The 19,240-nt window shown below is 37.5% G+C and overlaps 1 protein-coding gene across 3 annotated transcripts in view; it reads right to left on the bottom strand.

Annotated features, from left to right (window-relative positions):
• The window catches only part of MAP3K19 (mitogen-activated protein kinase kinase kinase 19), a 57,426-nt gene that overhangs the window by 21,749 nt on the left and 16,437 nt on the right, over positions 1 to 19,240 (bottom strand). For all 3 annotated transcript variants that reach the window (XM_033111455.1, XM_033111456.1, XM_033111457.1), the window contains exons 6-8: positions 16,891 to 17,003; positions 5,169 to 5,265; positions 830 to 908 (exon numbers count right to left, since the gene is read on the bottom strand). In XM_033111455.1, the coding sequence (XP_032967346.1) occupies positions 830 to 908; positions 5,169 to 5,265; positions 16,891 to 17,003 (289 nt within the window). The remainder of the gene's footprint in view (positions 1 to 829; positions 909 to 5,168; positions 5,266 to 16,890; positions 17,004 to 19,240) is intronic.

The following is a 19,240-nucleotide window of genomic DNA, read 5'->3' as shown; positions in this document are numbered from 1 at the left end:
GTGCTCAGTCCAGCCTGACATCCCTAGAAAGTTTGGAGAACGATTTCCAAATGGTGCTGCATAATAGGATGGCTGTATTCCTGAAAGGACAAGACCTCTCCAAGCCCCCTGACTCACACCCCACCTTGTCTGCCCTCTGTTGCCCACTTTAGTTTTCCCAGTCTCTCTTTCCTTGAGCAGAGCAGAACAGAGCAGATAAATCAGAGGTTCAAAGGGCAGGCATACGGGATGCACCCTTTTATTTCTCCAAAGGCTTTAACCAGCCCAGGGCTTCTCAAACTTCCTTTGGTGAAGAGGCAGTTTTTAAATTTTCCAGACCATTGTGGACTGAAACTTTTGGAAAATGTAATAAAACCGAATTACACTAAAAATGAAATGAAAAGCAAAAACATAAAAATAAGCGCCAATTTTTCATTATCAGATCCATGAACGTAAAATTACTTTGTCAAATTGCTATACAACTTTGTAAATGTTTACATTTTTAAGTTTATACTGACTTCATCATGGATTGGTAATGGAAGAACCACAGAGCCACATTTTAGGTAGCACTGATGCAGGGAAAACAAACTATGTTCTCCAGTCCGTTTTTGTAGATTTACTGGATCACAGCCATACCCATTTGTTTGCGTTCAAGATACAACTGCAGAGTTTAATCATTGCAGTAGAAACTACATGGCCCACAAAGCCTAAAATATTTATCTGGCAATGACACAATATTTATTATGACGCGTGTTTTCAGGTAGGTTTTTATTCCAGTTGACTTACTAAAAATGTAGGTTGCCACACAAGTATCACTTCACACTTAAATTCCAATCTAACACTTCCTTACTTGTTTTCTTTCAAATCTTCTTGGCTCGTTTCTTGGGGGCAACGGACATCTTTTGGAAAAGTAACAACAATCTCGACACCTACAGAAATGCATGGCAATAGTAGGAAGAAAAAAAATGAATTCCAATGGTGACATAGAGAAGTATTTTATTTTTGGTTATTTGGCTAATTTATTCTTAATGATTACAGAATGGAATTATCCAGGAACTAAGTTTTCGCCATCTTTGTATCTTTCCTGTCTAGCATATGATAGTTCTCAAATAAATGCTTGCTTAAACAGTAAAATATTGTATATCGAAACTTTCCAGATGTAAAATAAAGTTTTATGGTGAGCAGTGTTGTTTCTCTGTTGGGAAAAACAAGGCCACCTTCTGTAAAGTGTAACGCATGACACCTTCTTCACAGGACAGCCATGAGAATTAAGTGAGATCATTTATGTATTCTCATGGGAGCTTGCTCATATTTATAATTTTGTCCATCTCCTGTCTGATTCCATGGAATGATTCCCAGTATAACCCTTAAGACAGAAAGTTCCAGCTTTTGGAATTGATGCTTGCTTACGATATGCCATGTTAAACAAAAATACCTAAAAAACGACTGTGAATGCTGCCAAAATTGCCTGTGCTTTAAGGTTTGTTCATTTATTCACTTTTTCCATTCAACCAACTTCTATTGAGTGTCTAAGCCAAGCCCAATGCTTTGTACTGAAGATACAGAAATAAACAAGGTGCAGCTGTGGCCCTCGCAGAGATGCTAGCGAGAGTGTAGTGAGATTGGCATTGTGATAATATAGAAGCGTGTGATGGTTATGTGGGAACACAGAGGAGTGTCCTTCCAGGAGGGCACAGTGCTGTCCCAGTAGTCTGTCTTATCCATGAATTTGTCAGGGTCATTTATTCAGTCTACACATCCCTCCCCCACCACTTCCTGGGTGACCTCAGGAAAGTTACTTAATAGCTGTCAGTATTAGCATTATTTCAATTAAGGTTTTTATTATTTTTAAAGGACTTTGGATATTTTGTCAAATATATAGGAACCACCACAGTGAAAGCATTTTTATTGTTCAATTTGTATTCCTGTGCTATTTATGAGACTGGTGCATTAAGAAAAGTAAATATCCTAAAAGGAAAAGTTTTGTTTACAATCAGGCAAATGATAATAGTATTTCCTATCTTCCCCATCCAATATTATGTTTTGTGGTACCATGAAAATGGATCTAGCTTTCGTGATGTTTCTTAAATAAGATAACTTGATTGCATGTTTTCTAATATTATATGATAGCAAAAAAAATGTGCCAATAAAAATGAAGTTTCTTTGGAATGATTGATTTTTTTTTTAATCTTCTCAAAGATCCTCTCACCACACTGTTTATGTAGCACAAAATGAGAGGCTCAGAATTACTGTACAGAACCGAAAGAACTTTAGAGGTCATCTGACCAAAGCCCTTCATTTTAGGGACGAAGAAACAGATACCCATGAGGTTATGTGATGTGCTCAGGGCCACTCTTACACTTGAAAGGAAGATGGATGCCTTTCATAACGTTTTTGTAATCATCCTTGAGTGCTAAAACCTAGCCAACATGTTAGAGTGAGAAAAACATACAGCATACATTCCTAATAATTAAACTGTCAGTGAAAAAGATGTTCTAGTGCAAAGGCGAGATGCAGTTACTCCTTTGCTGTGAAAATTAGAAAATTATGCAGTATATTCATGTGAACATGTTCTTTTTTTTTTTTTTAATTTTATTGGGGAATATTGGGGAACAGTGTGTTTCTCTCCAGGGCCCATCAGCTCCAAGTCATTGTCCTTCCATCTAGTTGTGGAGGGCGCAGCTCCCTGGCCCATGTGGGAATCAAACTGGCAGCCCTGTTGTTTGGAGCTTGTGCTCTAATCCACTGAGCCATCCGCTGCCCCTGAACATATTCTTAGGGATGACTGTACTTTTACAATTATCGAGTACTAGTAAAGCCAGAATATTTTAAAGCAAATTTAACGTGTTCAAAAGTCTGTTCATTGTTAATTCTTTTTCCAACCAAAGATAGAATAAGCAAGTATAAGAAATACCAGCTTTTTTAGAACTTGTTAAAAGTTAACTGGCTTGTCCTATTGTTGGCCTTAAGTGGGGGAAAAATATATATATAAAATGTGCTACCTCTGAAATAAGCTGAGAACATACAAATGTGTTTCTGTCTTGTCTCTAGAATATTGTGAGTAGTCACGAGGGCCTCTGAACCTACGCAGTGAGCCAGGAAAGATGATGCATTGTTACATGTAAAAATAAAACACTTGCTTCCGTCTAAATGCATCTTTCCACATAAGAAGGTATGTTATTCACCCTACCAGAAAATGTTATAGTAGAAAGAAACTAAAAAGCAACACTTAAACATAGGCAAAACATAATTTCTTCACAGAAGAGGTGAAAATGAAATTCATAAAGTCTGAAAATGTTTGCTAATTTGTAATGTTAAAGCCATTATTAAAATGAAAACTTAAAATTGACCCAGCCTAATTCGTTCAATAAAGAAAACTTATTTTCTCCAGAAAAGCCTTACTCTCCTGTGTTTTTTGCTTGTTATTTTTAAATTGATAGGGATCAAGTTTCAAAATATGTATTTTGAAAACTTCTCCACGTTTGATAATTTCCTAAATCATAAATCTCAGCACAGAATAATCAAAAACTACATTTCCAGCCTCTTTTGCCACTAGAGTTCAGAAAGCTAACTTGAGAGACGGATTCACATGAGTTACATGAAAAAAGATCGGGTGTAGGCATCCTTTTTGCTGATGTATCAGCAGAGGGAGGAGAGTTTAAAGTTGATGTGAGAGCATCCCTGGTTGTGGCAGAAGTAGCATGATTTGGGGGTCAGTAGCAACCAGTTTGAGATGTTATTACATTAACTAATATATATATTAGTTAGTGATGGTCCCTTCTTAACAGAATAATACAACGGACAAACAGACATAAACCAAATGATTAAATGTGTATATGTATAACAGAATAAATAATCACATAGTATACACCTAAGATCTTCATAAAGTGTGCAAGCACTTGTAACATTAACTACTGTGTGACTGAAAAGAGTAACTAGCTCAATTGAAGACTTTTGATACTACGAGAAGAAAATTTAGAAACATAATTGTTTCTTACACATTTGTAACCCGAGTTATTAAAGCTTAAAATTGCAAGAGCTTAATGGAGATGCTGTGTGTTATGGCTTTTATATGAAAACCTAAAATATTACAAATTGATTTAAAAAGACTAGCACCTCAAATGGCAAGTCATCTCCAAATTGAGTGGAGTCAATGAATTGTTTAACCTCTTGGAAGGTGCTTGGGACACAACTGGGTACCTGAGAACTTGGCTTTGAAGTCCTTGAATGTCAAAGGCAGACCACAAGGACTACTTGGAAGGGGACGGGGATTTGTTTATTTTACTTAGGTCTTTCAGGTTTCCTGGTGTTAATAATTTCAAATGTTACTAAATTATTCCCCACCCTCAGCCTGGGGAAAGATTCCGAGGGAGACTGAGAAAGGCAGGAGTCTTCCCAGGAGAGGGCAGCATCACATAAGGGGCCGGAGACAGTAGCTAGACTAGCTCTGCAGTGCTCTGGGGGCTTCACAGGGATGAGAGAAAAAAGACATGTAAGAGGGCAGCTTCCCTGGAGTGTTAGAAATGGAAGTCAGAAAATTGCCAGAGAGAAATTGCAGCAGTTTGAATACACATTTGATTTGAGAAGTTTATAGGCAAATAGGGATAGACAAATGTGATCTCTGTGGTGACTATTTTTCTGAAGTGAGAACCCGCAAATACCTTGTGGTCTGTTAAATGCAAGGACAGTACGGGTATGACAGGGTAATATATTTGGAATGGGTGTTGTTTTGAAAAACTCCAGACTTATGCCTCCTAGAATAGAAGCTTTAGTGCCTTGTTCATTCAGTGCCCCATTTCCTCTCAAGGCAGGAGCTCCAGGACAACACTGATGGACAAATGCTTGGTTCTGAAAGGGAGCAGATCCCTGTTGCTGAGACGATTCTGAGAGGAAAGAAATGGGGTGGGGGATATTATCAGACAGAAAGGAAAGTGACAGAAAATGGCTGGCTGAGCTAGAGTAGGGTGGAATAACGGAAGAGACAGCACAGACATGCCCATTTTCTCAGGGCAAGTTGACAAGACTCACTGATTCAGCTATGGACCAAAGGATAGGATTATGAGTGTTTTCTCATTTCCTTTGTGCTTTTCTGTGTTTTCAAAGTTCTGCACAGAGCACTTCTGAAATGAGGGGGGAAATCCAAATAACCGTTATCTTTGTAAACACTTCAGGGACAGAAGCCGAGGTACCTTCGGCCCCGGGCTGCCAATCTTGTCCATCACCACGGGGATCTCCTTCTTCACAAATCAATATGGAATGACTGCAGTCATCGTCTTGGGCAAACTCCTGAAATATCATAAAATAGAAACTCAGTTACGTAATGGGCTACTTTGTTGGCAGACTGACTGTTCATTTTTCTAAGCTAAAGTTTCACACTGTGGATTCCTTTTAAATTGGATAAAGTATTTAGGACTTAAATAATGGGAAAGAATCTGCCCCCAGAGCATCAGGCTCAGACAGACATGGACATGACTACTTGCATAATCAAAAATGAAGATCAAAGCTGGAATCACATAGACACATAGAAATTCAATATTTTATACTTTATCATGTCAGCTTCTAGGCTGCTAAGCTGCCACAAATTCCATCTGGATGGGGAGCTGGAAAGAATGCTTTGGCCACAGCCACAGTGTACAACCCCAAAGGAACGTGATCTCTTTCACACGCTTCCCTGAAGCATCCTTTACAAATGGCGAGGGTAGAAATCCATGCTCCATATGGAAGCTACAGATAGAACCCCAGACTGAAAGGAGGCATGAAAGCTGATTCAAGTTTCATTCTACTAGCTTCCTGATCTAATCATGGTGTGCAACCTCTCAAACTTCCTTTATACCCTCTAAAAAAATAATCATTATGCGAAAAACATGGTTGAAAACCAACTTGATTTATAAAAAGTACTTCAAACTCTCAAAAAAAGAAACGTTTTCTTATTAGAATTCGTTGTTGATAGGTTCCTTCATTAGAAGTTGTTGCTGGTGACTTGGCCCTTTTTAATGTCTAGAAGAGTGTTAGACGCAAGTAGTAGTTACAACATCCCATCGTAATCCAGACACTGCAGTGAGCTCTCTGGCTTCTCTGAGGTGGGTGAACACCTAGTATTTGGGAGACTGTTGGATAAAAAATCTTTGCCCTAAATGCAGACATCTGTTGTCTGGAGATTCGAACAAGCAGGCAGTCTTTATTACAAAACCTCTGATATTTCATTCCTCATTTGCCAGAGAGAGTGGGAATCTTTTCTTTTTAGCTTTGTTCATTTTAATTATTACAAAAAATAATAAAAATAAAACCCTTATTGATACTGCCACTAAAAATATTTTTGGTATTCAATCGTAATAACTTAGTTGGCATAACTTCCTTTCCTGAAGCAGCAGCTTATGGTTTTAAAAGTATTTTCTATGTCCTGGCAAAGGTTAGGTGTCCTGCTCAGACTGCCTCGGTTGTCAGTGGCAGATGAAAGACCGGACTGGTTCACCCTGATCTTAGACTGCTGTCGCTTTTCACTGCTCACCCTTCTCTGCATTTCAAAACTTCTACCACTACCTGGCACATTTCTTCTCCCTCCCCTCCAATTACAAAGTAGGGGAGGGTGAGTCTTTTTAGAATACACAGAAATACAAAGTAATCTTTTTTGTAAAAAGCAGAAGAAAAATCACCTATAATCCTACAAATAAAAAGCAAAGACTGTTAACATAGAAATAACATGTCCTTTATCTTTTTCCTAATAATTTAAAAATATAGTTGCATTACATAATTTTATATCTTTTTTCTTATATATTTTATTTATTTATTTTTAATTTTTTTAATTAAAAAAATACCTAACATATTATATTAGTTTCAGGTGTACACCATAGTCAGCATTTATATACCTAAAGAAGTGATCACCATAAGCCCAGCAACCATCAGACACTGTACCACGTTATCACAATATTATTGACTATATTCCCCATGCTGTACATTACATCCCCATGACTTATTTGTTTTATACATGGAAATTTGAACCTCTTTTTCCCCTTTGCCTTTTCCGCCCTCTTTTTAAAATTTTCACTTACAGTTAACATTCAATATTATTTTGTAGTAATTTCAGGTGTACAGCATAGTGGTTAGACATTTGTATAACTTAAAAAGTGATGCTGCCTGGCACTATACATAGCTATTACCATATTATTCACTATATTCTTTATGCTTTACTTCACATTCCCATGAGTATTTTGTAACTACCAAATTTGTACTTCTTAATTCCTTCACCTTTTTTACCGTGTCCCCCACGTCCCTTCCTATATATCACCCTGATAAATCTAGTACCCATCTCACACCATACATAATTTATTATAATATTATTGACTGTATTCCTTATGCTGTACCCTACATCCTCAGGACTACTTTGTAACAACCAATTTGTACTTCTTTATCCTATCCTGTTTTTCACCCTCCCTCAACCCCCCTTCCATCTGGCAACCATCAAAATGTTTTTTTGTATCTATGAGTTTTTCTGTTTTATTTTGTTTGTGAATTTTGTTCTTAGATTCAACATATAAGTGAAATCACATTGCATCTGTCTTTTTTTGTCTGACATACTGCACTCAGCACAACACCCTCCAGGTCCATCCATGCTGCTGCAGGTGGCAAGAACCCATTCCCTTCCCTGGATGAGCAATATTCCATGACATATATGTGCCACCTCTTCCTTATCCATTCTTCCATCAATGGACACGTAGGTTGACTCCACATCTTGTCCATGTAAACAATGCTGCAATGAACATGTGGATGCACAAGTCCTTTGAAGTAACGTTTTGGGTTTCTTCAGATAAATACCCAGAAGTGGGATTACTGGGTCCTTCTTTGTCTCTTGTTATAGTCTTTGTTTTAAAATCTATTTTGTCTGGTATAAGTATTGCTACCACAGATTTTTGTGCTTTTTTCCGTTTCTGTTATTATGAAATATCTTTTTCCATCCCTTTACTTTCAGTCTGTGTGTGTTCTTCAGTCTGAAGTGAGTCTCTTGTAGGCAGCATTTGTAAAGGTTCTTGCTTTCTTATCCATTCTGCCACTCTGTTTTTGATTAAAACATTTAATCTATTTACATTCAAAGTAATTGCTGATAGATATGTAACTACTGCCATTTTATTATTCATATTTAATCTTTTTTTTCCATCTTAAAGAATTCCCTCTAACGTTCCTTGTAACACTGGTTCAGTGGTGATGAACTCCTTTGGCTTTTTCTTCTCTGGGAAGCTCTTTAACTGTCCTTCAATTTTAAATGCTAGCCTTGCTCATAGAGTAATCTTTCTTGGTTGTAGGTCCTTACTTTTCATCACATTGAATATTTCCTTCAAATCACTTCTGGCTAGCAATGTTTCTGTTGAGAAATCAGCTGACAATCTTATGGGAGCTGCCTTATAAGTTACTAGGTGCCTTTCTCTTGCTGCTTTTAGGATTCTCTGTTTGTCTGTAAATTTTGCGATTTTAATTATAATGTTTCTTGGTGTGGGCCTGTTTAGGTTCATCTTGTTTGAGACTCTCTGCATTTCCTGGCCTTGTATGTCTATTTCCTTTGCCAGGTTAGGAAAGTTTTCAGTCATTATTTCTTTAAATATGTTCTCAATCCCATGCTTTCTTCCTTCTCCTTCACCCCAATGATGTGAATGTTAGTATACTTGATGTACGCTTGTCCCACAAGTTTCTTAAACTATCCTCATTATTTAAAATTCTTTTTTCCTTTTGCTGTTCTGATTCAGTGTTTTCTGCTACTTTGTCTTCCAAATCGTTGATTCGATCCTCTGCTTCATGTAGTCTGTTAGTGATTCCTTCTAGTATAGTCTTCATTTCAGTTGTTGTATTTTTCACTTCTCACTGGGTCTTTTCTATGCTTTCTGTGTCCTTTTTTATGCTTGTAATCTCTTTGTTGGAGTTCTCACTAAGTTCTTTGGGCATGCTTATAACCAGTGTTTTGACTCTGTCTCCAATAGATTGCTTGCCTCCATTTTGTTTAATTATATTTCTTCAGTTTTCATTTGGGACGCATTTCTTTGTTTTGTCATTTTGGCTGCCTCTCTGTTTGTTTGTATGTGTTAGGTAGATCTGCTACATCTCTTGCCACATTGCCTTATGTAGTAGGTGCCCTGTGGGGCCCAGTGGCACAGTCTCCCGGTCACCTGCTCCAGATGATCCAGGAGTGGCCCTTTGTGGATTGTATGTGCCCTCTGTGGATTATATTTGATCCTTGATTGCTATTGGCACATCAGTGGGTGGAATTGATCCTCAGGCTGACTGGCTGTGGGGTTTTGTTACATCCATAGCTTATGGACGGCTGTGCTCCGAGGCTTACTACATGGAGCGGGATTTACCCCAGTGGGCTCCAGTGCCTGTTGAGACTGTCTTTTGGGTGTGCCACTTTTGGGGCTAATTGGAAAGTGCTCTGTTGTCGTTTGAAGCCAAACTCCAAGTGTGTTTGTTCTGGGGCCTCTTGGGAGGGGCTCTGGTGCTGGCATAGGTCAGCCACTGCCTGAATCTGGCCGGGGAGTACCTGGTAGAAGCTACAAAACAATCCATGGTTGTTTGCTGTCTGTGCTGGACCTGGAGGCATGTGGGAAAGGCCACGCTGTGAACTGATGACAGCTGCCACCACTACCACGCCTGGGTGTATCCCACAAAAAGCCAGGACATGCTGAAGCCTGCTGCTACTTGCTGCCGGTTCCTGGCTTCAGTAAGTTTCAGCCACCAATAAAGCCTCCTGCAGCAGGAAGTTGGGTGTGGCGGGGTCTCTGTGTGTCCGCAGGGCAGAGCTTCGGAGTTTACCAGGCCAATCAAATTCAGATTTGGCTGTAAGCATAGGGGGCGGGCTCAACACAGGAAAGATGGCATCCACCTGCAGGCTGCACGGTAGGATGACTCCACACAGTGAAAATGCCGACTGTCCTCCCGGCCTCCCCCCTGAGGCCACACATGTCAGTTCACCCCGTATGTCTCTGACACCCCCTGATTCACCATCCGTCAGCCAGAGCCCAAGGTGAGTGCCTGTGAGTGAGTGAGTGAATCTGTGCGTAGGCAGTTTAAGAGGGCATCTGGGTTTCCTACAGCTTTCCATCCCATCTGGACATTCGAAATCCTCACTGTTTTTCACAGCCAGATGTCGTGGGGCTCCTCTTCCCGGCACCAATACTCTTGGCTAGGGAGCCTGGTGTGGGGGCCTGGGGTCTCTTGCTCCTCCACGGGGAGCCTATGTGGCCAAGATATCCTTCCCAATTTTCAACTGCCATGTTGAAAGAGTGTGGGACCAGCCCATTTCATGTCTCCACCCTTCCTGCCAATCTCAACTCGGGTTCTTCCGTATATCCTTAGTTATAAAACTTCTGTTCAGCTAGACTTTAGGTGGTTCTCCAAGTTGACTGCTCTATAATTTAGTTGTAATTTTGATGTGTTCTCGGGATGAGGCAAGCACAGCATGTATCTGCTCTGCCATCTTGGATTGGTCCCCCTACAATTTTATATCTTAAGGTAAGCATAAGTTGCATAGCAATTTACTATGTAAATGTCATTTTGATGGAATTCAAAATTTCTTTCCCTCAACAAATATCCATCAGAGCATTATAAGAGTGCTTAATAAGCCCCACGAATCTTACAATATAAGCCCCACAATGCTTACTAGGCAGTTTTTAATTCATTATTACACCAGTGCTGTGAACATCTTTGCAATTAATACTCCAATTTGCATTATTTCTTTAGAGTCAGTTCTTAGATATGGAATTTTGATACAAAGACTGTGAATATTTTTAAGGGTTTTTTTCACATGCACTGCTTTAAAAGTAATGTTTACACTTACTACTAACTCTCCACCAGTGATCCATGAGTGTGTTTCTCTACGTCTTTTCCCTTATCAATTCTCATCACTTTTCATTTTTAGTAATGTAATATATGGAATTGGTCATCTTATTGCTGTCTGAATGTGTGTACTTTGATTAGTAGAAATGTTGGAGATAGTTTCAGATGCTTATTGACCACTGAATTTTATTTTAGTATACGAGCATATATAGTTTTTGTTCAGATCCTTAGTCTAGAATACTCTATGAGACCTCAAAATATTTCTAACATTTCATAAAATAACAGTGATTCAGTGATATTTTTATGTTAAACTTTGGAAAATAGCAGCCCTAATTTGGAAGTGTTATATACACAACTAGTTCTCACGTTAGGTTTTTATGTTGATTAATGGACTGTGGTCAGCCTCAACTGCTTAGTTCATTCATTAGTTGATTATTTAAGAAAAGTCAGAATATGCAGTGTGGGCACACCTACCTCTGAAATCCATAACGATGACTGGCATTTGCACAGACACTGTTCTATGCACACTACATATATTAACTAATTTAATCCTCACAACAATTCTAAAAGCAGGAACTATTTTCTTCTTTTTATAATGAGGCCCAGAGAAGTCATGTTACTTACCCAAGTTTACTTAGCTAGCCAGTGAAAGAGCCTGGATTCACACCCAGACTCTAAAGTCTGGTTCCAGAGCTCTTAAACCACTCGCTTTCTTGCTATCATGAAAAGGTTGGAACACCTGAAAGCTATGTAACTTTACTAACAATTGTCACCCCAATAACTTTAATTTCGAAAGAAAAGAAAAGGTTGAAACAAAGAATCTCAACAGAAACCAGAAAGAAAAGAAAAATAACAATGAGCAAAATTAAGAGAAAGGATACTCAAACCCAATTGGTAAGTTTGCACAGGAAAAAAAATAAAATATGTGTGTTACCACACATGCCTGACTAAATGTTCCTATATAGAACAACCTGAAAAAAATGTAAACATCACAAATAAAAAGGATGTTGGGAATGACAGCTACTTTGTAGGTTCTCATGGAAATGAAGACTCTAGAACAGAAACAGCTCAGAATTTTGTAATTTCTTTTAGAATGCAAAATATGAAAGACTTTAAGATGTGCTTGGGTCCCACAAGAAAGAAATTGACATAATAACACTCAGTTGTGATAAAGGAGAGAAGACATCAGAATAGCATGTCCCAAAAATAAATGGATTTTATAAACCATTGACAATAGTGCAGGAGGTGACAATAGACTAGCAATAGAACATAGCATTCTCATCTGCAAACAACAGAGTTCTAAACACAGAAGAGAAAAAAGGCATGGAAATCACATGTAATTAAATTTGGAAAAATTTTTTCTTAGATGAAAAAAGATTGGGAGAGTCTATAAAGAGCCTCTTGGAGCAATCCCACAAGAAAGGCAGCTGCTTATATTTGTGAACTATAAAAACCTATTGGAGACAACCAAAGAGAAAAGCGAGCTTTCATTCAAAGAAAAGAAGAGAAGGATGACCTTGGGTTTTGCAATTTAAAACCTAGAGAAAGCACTAGGAAAGAAAAGCAAGTGCAACAGTGAAAGAGTCTATTTCTCTCTCAGAAATGAGTTCAAAGTTATTTCAACCATAATAAGAAAAACGTAGAGTGAAAGTTCAACAAACATTTTAAAGTTGCACGAAAAAAATGTAGTAATGTGAAGGGAATTTTTTGGCCTTTTCAAAAAAAACATTGCTTAAATATACCATAAAAAATTAAAAGTATATGTGTTTTGTTTATCAATTTCTAATCCATGACATTTACTTTAAAGATTGGTCTCTAGGTATTTTATTTTGATAACCATGTTATCTTAGTAACCAAAAACAATACACCCTTCAGTGTCATAACAAAATCTACTACACTGCAGGGATTCTCACTCAGCCTCAGCACCTTTGACATTTGTGGCTAGATAGTACTTTGCTGTGGGGGCCTGTCCTTTGTATTGTAGGATGTTTAGCAATATCTGTAGCCTCTACCCACTAGATGCCAATAGCACCTCTCCTTCAGTTGTGACATGAGAAATGTCTCCAAATGTTGCCAAATGCCCCCTGGGGGCAAATCACTTCCTACTGAGAACCACTGTAGTAAAAGAACGTTGACAAGGAGACTGATCTGTTTAGAAAAGTTATAAGTGCACAGAGGTAAAATATTCAAATAGTATTAAAAAAGAAGTTTCCATTCTACCTCATCCTATCCCATACCCTAGAGGAGTCCTGATTTAAACATTTGTAATTTTTGTTATCAGTGCAAACAAATCCATCTCATTCTTTTAATTTTTATCCAATTTTGTTTACGTTCTATTCTAGGAAAACTGTTGCTCTTAAAACCCTCTAAACCATCACCCCAATCTGGTCCACCACCCTCTCCTCCCCTTCCAGCTCAGACAGAGTGAGCAGTTCATTTGGTGAGTCCTTTCATATCAATTCCTCTGCATTTACTTACATGACAAACATCTTCATTCACAACATATGGCATTGTTGTGGAGTTTTCTTTTTTATGTAAATGGTGTCGCACTCTACACACAAATTAAACCATGGCAGAGTTTTCTATAGTATGGATATATCATGGTGGGTCTTTCCTTAATTTTAACTTTTATCAAATTTAACATTTTTAAAAAGTCAAATAATGGTAAGAGACTTATAACAAAAAGGTCATCAGTTTTCTTCCCTACCCTTTTCCTTAGAGGCAACCACTTCCAGCCTTTTAATGGTTTCTTTTGGTATTTTCTTCTATATCTCCAGAAAATATATTTATTCTGCTATCTTTTAAGGAATCAAAATGACGCTTGATCTCCTGACTTATTATTGTAGTTGACAATTCAGTATTTTATTCCTCACCCTGATCCTCCTAATAAATTCACCCTCTTTTTCTGTTAAGTCAATAGTCAAAGTTCAAATTATGATTATGTGGAAATAGTATAGTTGTTGTGTAATATAATCACACTTTCTTGTACAACTTTTTTTATCTTCACAAAACTTGTTTTTTATTTCTAATTGTTTTGTTTTACTCATTTTGTTATGTGTTTTTTGTTCACGCCTAAATCTCCCAACCTCGAAGGGTCTCTTCATTTATTAACTATATCAGATAATATGTCAGTTCCATTTCCTTCCTGGAAATCTCCATTATTCCGCCCTTCCTCCTAATTATCTGACCTGATACATGGCTGAAGCACTGGGACTTGCCTTCTCCACTATACCAATGATTCCCTCCTCTCCCGTGTTTTGGATCCCAGATTCCTTGAATCACGGATCCAATTTCCCCCTCTATTTTTACACATTCCCTTAATTTACTAGAGCACATAATACAATAGCTTCCTTAAAAAGTGTATGAGAAGTACATGAGAGCTAGTATGTCTGAAAAATGTCTTTTTCAACTCTAAGACTTGATTTATATATGTCTGGATATAGAAACCTAGGTTGAAAACCATATTTTTTTCTCAGATATTTGAAGGCCTATTCCTCCCCTTTCCATTATTTTAATTTAAGTGCAACATACATTCAGAAAAGTGCACATAAGTTTATAGATTCATGAATTTTTATAAACTGAACACACTCATGTGACTAGGACTCAAATCAAGTAAAAGTGTTTTTAGACATAACATAAAAATTAAGACCCAAAGAAGAAAAAAAAGATAAATTAGTTTTCATTAAAATAGAAAAATCTGTTCCCTGAAAGATTTGTTTAAAGAGTGAAAAAGAAAAAACAAGCCAAGTTTTTCTCATTGATTAGCAAAAAATATTTGTGAATCACATATTCAGAATATATAAAGAACTCTAAACTCAACAGCAAGAAAACGAACAATCTAATTAGAAAATGGACAAAAGACTTGAGTAGATGATTAAAACTGATGGCAAATAAACACATAAAAAATGTTCAGCATTGATCATTAGGGAAATGCAATTGAAACCACAATGAGATATCACCATACACCTATCAGACTGGTTAATATAAAAAAATATTGATAGTACCAAATGCTGGCAAGAGTACAGAGAAACAGGATCTCTCATTTATTGCCGCTGGAAATATAAAATGGTACAGCCACTCTGGAAAATTGTTTAGCTTTTTTTTTTTAAAGTTAAACATACATTTATCATATGACCTAGTAATTGGACTCCTGGGCATGTATCCTAGAGAAATGAAAACATTATCTTCACACAAAATCTGTACACGAATGTTCATAGTAGCTTTATTTGTAATAGCCTCAAACTGGAAACAACCCAAATGTCTTTCAGCAGGTGAATGGCTAAATAAACTGTGGAACATCCAAATCACAGAATACTACTTAGTATTACAAAGAAACTATTGCCACACACAACTTGGATCTATCTCAAGAGCATTATGCTGAGTAGAAAAAGCAAATCTCAAAAGTTTATATTATGATAATTCCATTTATATGACATTCTCAAAATGAAAAAATTATAGAGATGGAGAACAGATGCCAGGGGCTAAGGAAGGGGGGAGGGTGTGGCTATAAAGAGGGTAATATGAGGGGATTCCTTTGTGGAGACAAAATAGTTCTGTATCATGATTGTGATGATTAAGGGGATAAAATGTCATAGAACTGTACACACTGACACACACACACAAACAGAGAAAAAAGAAAAAGGCATGCATGCAAAAATTAGTGAAATCCAGGTATGATCTGTAGTCTAGTTAATTGTACTGCATCAATGTCAATTTCCTACTTTTCACAATGTACTACGGTTAGGACAATAGTTCCCATTGGAGGAAGCTGGTGAAGGGCACAAAGGGTCTCTATGTACAAGTTCTTGTGAATCTGTAATTATTTCCAAATAAAACGTTAAAAAATTAAATTTACTGTTTTTTGTTTTCTTTTTTGTCTTGGGATGATTTTTGAAAGGAGAAAAGGACTGAAATGTATTTACCATATTCAAAACTCCTCATTATTGTTTATAAATATTATACTCCATACCTTATTAACTTTTTTTGAAGAGTATAGGCCAATTACTTTATCTTATTTTTTTAATTTAACTTTATTTTTTAATTACAGTTGACATTCAGTATTATTTTATATTAGTTTCAGATTATAGCATAGTGGTTAGACATTTATGTAGTTTATGAAGTGATTCCCCCCAATTAGTCTAATACTCACCCAGAACTATACAAAGTTATTACAATATTATTGACTTTACATCTCCATGACTATTTTGTAAATACTGATTTGTACACCTTTTTTCACCCAGCTGTCCAACCCTCCTTCCCATCTGTATCTATGAGTCTGTTTCTGGTTTTCTGTGTTTATTTTGTTCCTTAATTTCCACATATAAGTGAGATCATACAGTATTTGTCTTTCTCTGTCTGACTTATTTCACTTAGCATGATACCCTCTAGATCCATTCCATCAAAACTTTTAAAAATAAAAAATTTTGTGGCCACATTTTTCTTACCTAATAAAATATTTAGTAGTAATATTTTTAACTGTTTGGGCTATGCTAATTTACATAAAAGTTCAAAAGGTACAAATAAGCATACACTGTAAATTCATCTCTAATTTTCTCCCCATAGACAACCACTGTTACCAATTTGTTGTATGTCTTGGGTATCATTCCACAGTTTTCTATGGATCACAGTGTTTTTTATTAATGTTGTTACTATACTACGAGGGACTTTTTGTGGAGTCACTCATCACAGGACGAGGCGAAGATCAGGGACAAGAGGAGGCATCTCATTTGTAGTGTCCTGTGATGGATGTGACATGATCAGATTACCGATCTCCTTTTCCATATTAGCATACATAAAGACAAGCCACATTTTATTATTTAGTATGGATTCACCACAATATTTGGTTGTATTACACACACACACACACACACACACACACACAATGCACGAGACTGAGAGTGGACTAGCTACTGCTCTGAGAATACACTTGAAGTACACTGTCTTATTAATTGTGCTTTAAATTTCTTTATGATTGCATTAAAATATAATTGTAGTATAAAATTGTCATAAAATATTCAAGCAACATAAATGAAGCAGTCGATGGAGTAAGTTATCCATTTTTGTTGGTTTGTTTCTTTAAAGAGAGCGTCTTACCTCACTGCTGCTGATGCTTTGCAAGAGTATATTTTGGTTTTTAGTAACTGTCATATCAGTTGGAGAAGAGTTTGTATCATGACAAACGTCAAGCAATGATTCAGCATGTCTCCCTGCCAAAAGAAACATAATACTGTGTTTTGATAAGACTCATCTCCAGCAATTTCACTGGAAGATTTAGCTCTAGGTTCTGAAATCAGTTCCATTTTGTCAAAGATTTTCCTGAAATAGTGGTGTGGGATTCTGATGAAGCTTCAGGTGATAATTTTTACAGGAAGAGATGTGAGGACAAGAGGCCACAGAATGGATGGGGTTTGGTTTGTTTCTTTAAAAAGTTAGGCAAAGTTGTTAAGTGAAACACCTAACAATGGGCTGGAAATTACATTTACTGCATAGTTTCCAAAGACAAAAACACTCAGCTGCTCTGAGCACACTTCCTGTTCAGCACTGAAATCACATTACATTGACAAAGTTTGTACATCAAACAGTGAACTCCCAGTTCTTTCCTGAGGGACACTGTTCTTATATTCATCCTCTTCTTGCTAGCCTGACTTTTTCATATAGATATGGCCTCTTCGATGAAAATTTCTCCCTTTTCCAATGGTTCTTCCATTTACCTTATAACTGAAACAAAATTGAACATGTGATCTATACTCAGACCCTCTATTTCTTCACCACATTTTTCTTCTTTACTCTTTGCAATCTATCTTCTGCCTCTACCCTGCCATTGAAACTTCTCACTTCCTTACTACATTTGCTTTGTAACCTCTTTTCTAATTTGATGTTGTTTCCATTTATTTCTTCTTGCAATTCTCTCTTGATTCTCCTCTTTCCTCTCTCACTCCCAAGACCCCATGTGCACACCATTCTCTAACTATGAGAGCACCTCCGCTCAGCTCCCCCTGCAATTTCCTCACCATCATTAATCCTTCAATGATCTTGCCTACTCTCAGATCCTCACAATCTCCATTGTGCAGAGAACTTCCAGACTAACATAGGAACCCATCCTTCCCAACAAGCACTGTCCTACAGAAAACTGCTACTTGAAAGTGCTAAGGTTCCATCAATACAATGTTTTAGAAGTCATTACGTTCACTATCTTCACCAAACCAAAACGTTCTTCGATCTTGTTGACTGTATTTCCATCTCCCCACTTCCCAGGGCTGAAACTTTGGAATCATGTCTGACTCTTTCTCAACTTTTGTCTCGGTGTCTCTTCTATCAACTTTACATCACCAAGTTCTGTGAATTCTTCTTTCACAATATCCCTTAAACGCACCATATCCAGCACTTATCAGACCCCCTACCACACCAAGGACCCTTTTCCTGGTCCTTATCACCACACGTGGACACTTCTATACTTTCTTTCTTTCTTTCTTTCTTTTTTCTTAAAAAAAAAAAAAACACAAAAACGCTATCCTGACTTTTTTATATATACATAAAATTTATTGGGGAATATTGGAGGGTAGTGTATTTCTCTAGGGCCCATTAGCTCCAACTCGTTGTCCTTCAATCTAGTTGTGGAAGGTGCAGCTCAGCTCCAAGTCCAGTCGCCATTTTCAATCTTTAGTTGCAAGGGGCGCAGCCCACCATCCAATGGAGGGAATTGAACCGGCAACCTTGTTGTTGAGAGCTCAGGCTCTAACCAACTAAGCCATCCAGCCATCCCTCCAGAAGCTCAGCGGCAGATTGTTGTCTTCAATCTAGTTGTGGTGGGCACAGCCCACTGGCCCATGTGGGAATCGAGCCCTATTGCTCAGAGCTCACGCTCAAATCAACTGAGCCATCCGGCCGCCCCATATACTTTCTTAATAGAATTCCCTGCCATGAGTCTCTTCCTCCTAATCCATCCTACACAATAAGAACAAGTTCATTTTCTTAAAACATGCTTTAATTATTCTCTGGCCTAAAATTCTTTAGTGATTCTATTTTATTGAAAAAAGAATTATATCCTTCAGCTTTACATTCAACGGGTCCTCAATGGACTCAGTTTCTTTATATATCTGACCTTATGTGTTCCTTTCTTCTGACGTGAAATTTTGGTTTTAGTCTCCCATTTGGCCCTGGGATGCCCATGCTCCCGTAAAACATAGGGCCTCTGCTCCACAAAATCAAATCCCATCATTTTCAAGGACCAGACTGAATCTCACCTCTTCCATGAAACCTTCTTAGGTATACCCTTGTTCCCTGCCCAGAAGCTTCAAACAAAAAGCTAATTAAACCACAAAGTCCAGGAAGCAGCTTTCACACAGTCACATGTTGCTCAGTGGCACTTTTTTCATTACCCCTTTCTCTGTGGCTGTTTCTATGTCTTTGCTCAGACTCTTTCTTCCCACCTGGATCAAACCTT

This window comes from Rhinolophus ferrumequinum, chromosome 8 (genome assembly GCF_004115265.2).
Source record: "Rhinolophus ferrumequinum isolate MPI-CBG mRhiFer1 chromosome 8, mRhiFer1_v1.p, whole genome shotgun sequence".
NCBI lineage: Eukaryota > Metazoa > Chordata > Mammalia > Chiroptera > Rhinolophidae > Rhinolophus > Rhinolophus ferrumequinum.
Note: the sequence above shows the minus strand (reverse complement) of the source record. Positions and strands in the feature narration are given on the sequence as shown.